This window comes from Haplochromis burtoni, unplaced genomic scaffold (genome assembly GCF_018398535.1).
Source record: "Haplochromis burtoni strain Fernald_Lab_line unplaced genomic scaffold, NCSU_Asbu1 Contig_4813, whole genome shotgun sequence".
In the NCBI taxonomy this organism is placed as follows: domain Eukaryota; kingdom Metazoa; phylum Chordata; class Actinopteri; order Cichliformes; family Cichlidae; genus Haplochromis; species Haplochromis burtoni.
Window position 1 is genome coordinate 2,015 of NW_024587174.1, and position 1,236 is coordinate 3,250.

General features: G+C 42.5%; 1 protein-coding gene across 1 annotated transcript in view; it reads right to left on the reverse strand.

Moving 5' to 3' along the window:
• LOC102313988 (protein-methionine sulfoxide oxidase mical3b) overlaps positions 1-822 on the reverse strand; it is a gene marked incomplete at its 5' end in the record, with an annotated part of 2,783 nt that extends 1,961 nt beyond the window's left edge. Inside the window, 3 exon segments of the mRNA XM_014331707.2 lie at positions 1-34; positions 123-278; positions 723-822. Coding sequence (XP_014187193.2) covers positions 1-34; positions 123-278; positions 723-810 — 278 coding nt within the window.
• Positions 823-1,236: the final 414 nt, after the last annotated feature.

Sequence of the window (1,236 nt, forward strand, 5' to 3'; positions counted from 1 at the left end):
TCTTTGTAGTACACAATATTCTCCAAGTTAATCCCTAAAACAGGCAGACACAGGTGAACATCACACACACCTAGAGTCTCTGAATGCAGACTCCAGGTGTGTGTCAACTTTTGGGAACAAACCAGTTTCCTGCCGTAGTTCCTGGAAAAACCTTTGGTTAAAGATGAATGCCACACCGCTGATCTCCTCCACTTTGGCCTCAGCTGTGGTGTTTCTGTTCTTGAAGTTTGCTGTGATGGCGATGGCAAGCTTCCCCCTGAACTCTTTACGCCTGAAACCTGTTCACACACACGGATATAGGACAACATGGTCAGGTACACAGTGTCCACATTTTAGAAAAGGGGTGTCGGACAGCACATAGTCCAGAGAAGTATCATACCAGTCTGAAATGTTATAATGATGCTGTTTCTATATAGCAGTCAGGGTTCAGATTTACAGGTGGATTAACCTCCATCAGACTGTGAGAAAAAGGCTTACACCGCAGTACTGATTCAAAAGTAGGTTACAACTTTCAGATGGACTGGAAGACACAAAAACCCTTAGAAGAACTGAAGTTGTTGTAGCTGATGATTTTGATGTGCCTGACAGTGTTGTTGTACCTGACTATGTTGATGTACCTGATAATCTTGTTGTACTTGCCTATGATGCCCGATGATGTTGATTTACCTGATGATGCTGATGTACATGACTACTTTTTTTTATACCTGTTAGTGTTATTGTACCTGGCAGCGTGTTCCTGCGTCCATCTGCTCCGATTATTACATCAAACTCCAGCTGACTCACAGGGTGATTCTTTGGACTCACCTCCATTCTCCAGCCCAGCTCTGGACAGGTACATAGATACACAGAAAGTTGAGGAATCTACATTTTAAGTGCTTTTAGGACTGAAAAATAATTTCATACGTACTGTCTGTTTTTCATTTCTTTCGCTCACATATTCTGCAGCTCAGTTTATGACCCTGATGATTGCTACTATTCACCTGCTTCTGTGTTTTCTAATGAACATCAACAAGGTTACACCAATGATTTCTTTCAACACTTTCACTCTAGGTAAAATGTTGTCTGACTTCAGGCCTTATACCCCCATTGTCGTCAAAGGAGCTTGCAAAGAAAAGCGTCTGGACTTCTTTAAGTTGCTTGAAGACATTTCACCTCTCATCCGAGAAGCTTCTTCAGTTCTAAGGTCAAATGGTGGAGAGTCCCAGATATAAACCTAGTGGGAGTATCCCCCCACAG